General features: G+C 54.8%; 1 protein-coding gene across 2 annotated transcripts in view; it reads right to left on the bottom strand.

Annotated features, from left to right (window-relative positions):
* Positions 1 to 87, bottom strand: part of ZEB2 (zinc finger E-box binding homeobox 2) — a 114,212-nt gene extending 114,125 nt beyond the window's left edge. For both annotated transcript variants that reach the window (XM_009891697.1, XM_009891698.1), the window contains exon 1: positions 15 to 87. In XM_009891697.1, the coding sequence (XP_009889999.1) occupies positions 15 to 87 (73 nt within the window). The remainder of the gene's footprint in view (positions 1 to 14) is intronic.
* Between the last annotated feature and the right edge of the window lie 152 nt (positions 88 to 239).

Raw genomic sequence — 239 nt, 5'->3', positions numbered from 1 at the left:
GGGGGGTGGCTTACCGTTTTTCCTCCGGGGGTTGGCTTGTTTTCGCCTCTTACACCTGGGGCCATCCGCCATGATCTGCTGCTTCATTGATAAGAGTGGATCAGATGGCAGTTCGCATGGGCTCGACTCCCTGATTCAGCAGCACGCAGGCTCTATGTTAACGACCAAACACAGCGACAATGTGGGCATTGGTATATCCCATTTAAACGCAGGGCGCCAACGGGGACCCGAATTTCCAC

Source organism: Charadrius vociferus, unplaced genomic scaffold (assembly GCF_000708025.1).
Source record: "Charadrius vociferus isolate BGI_N301 unplaced genomic scaffold, ASM70802v2 scaffold109, whole genome shotgun sequence".
NCBI classification, from domain to species: Eukaryota; Metazoa; Chordata; class Aves; order Charadriiformes; family Charadriidae; genus Charadrius; species Charadrius vociferus.
The sequence above is the reverse complement of the archived record's forward strand: the minus strand, read 5'-3'. Positions and strand labels throughout refer to the sequence as shown.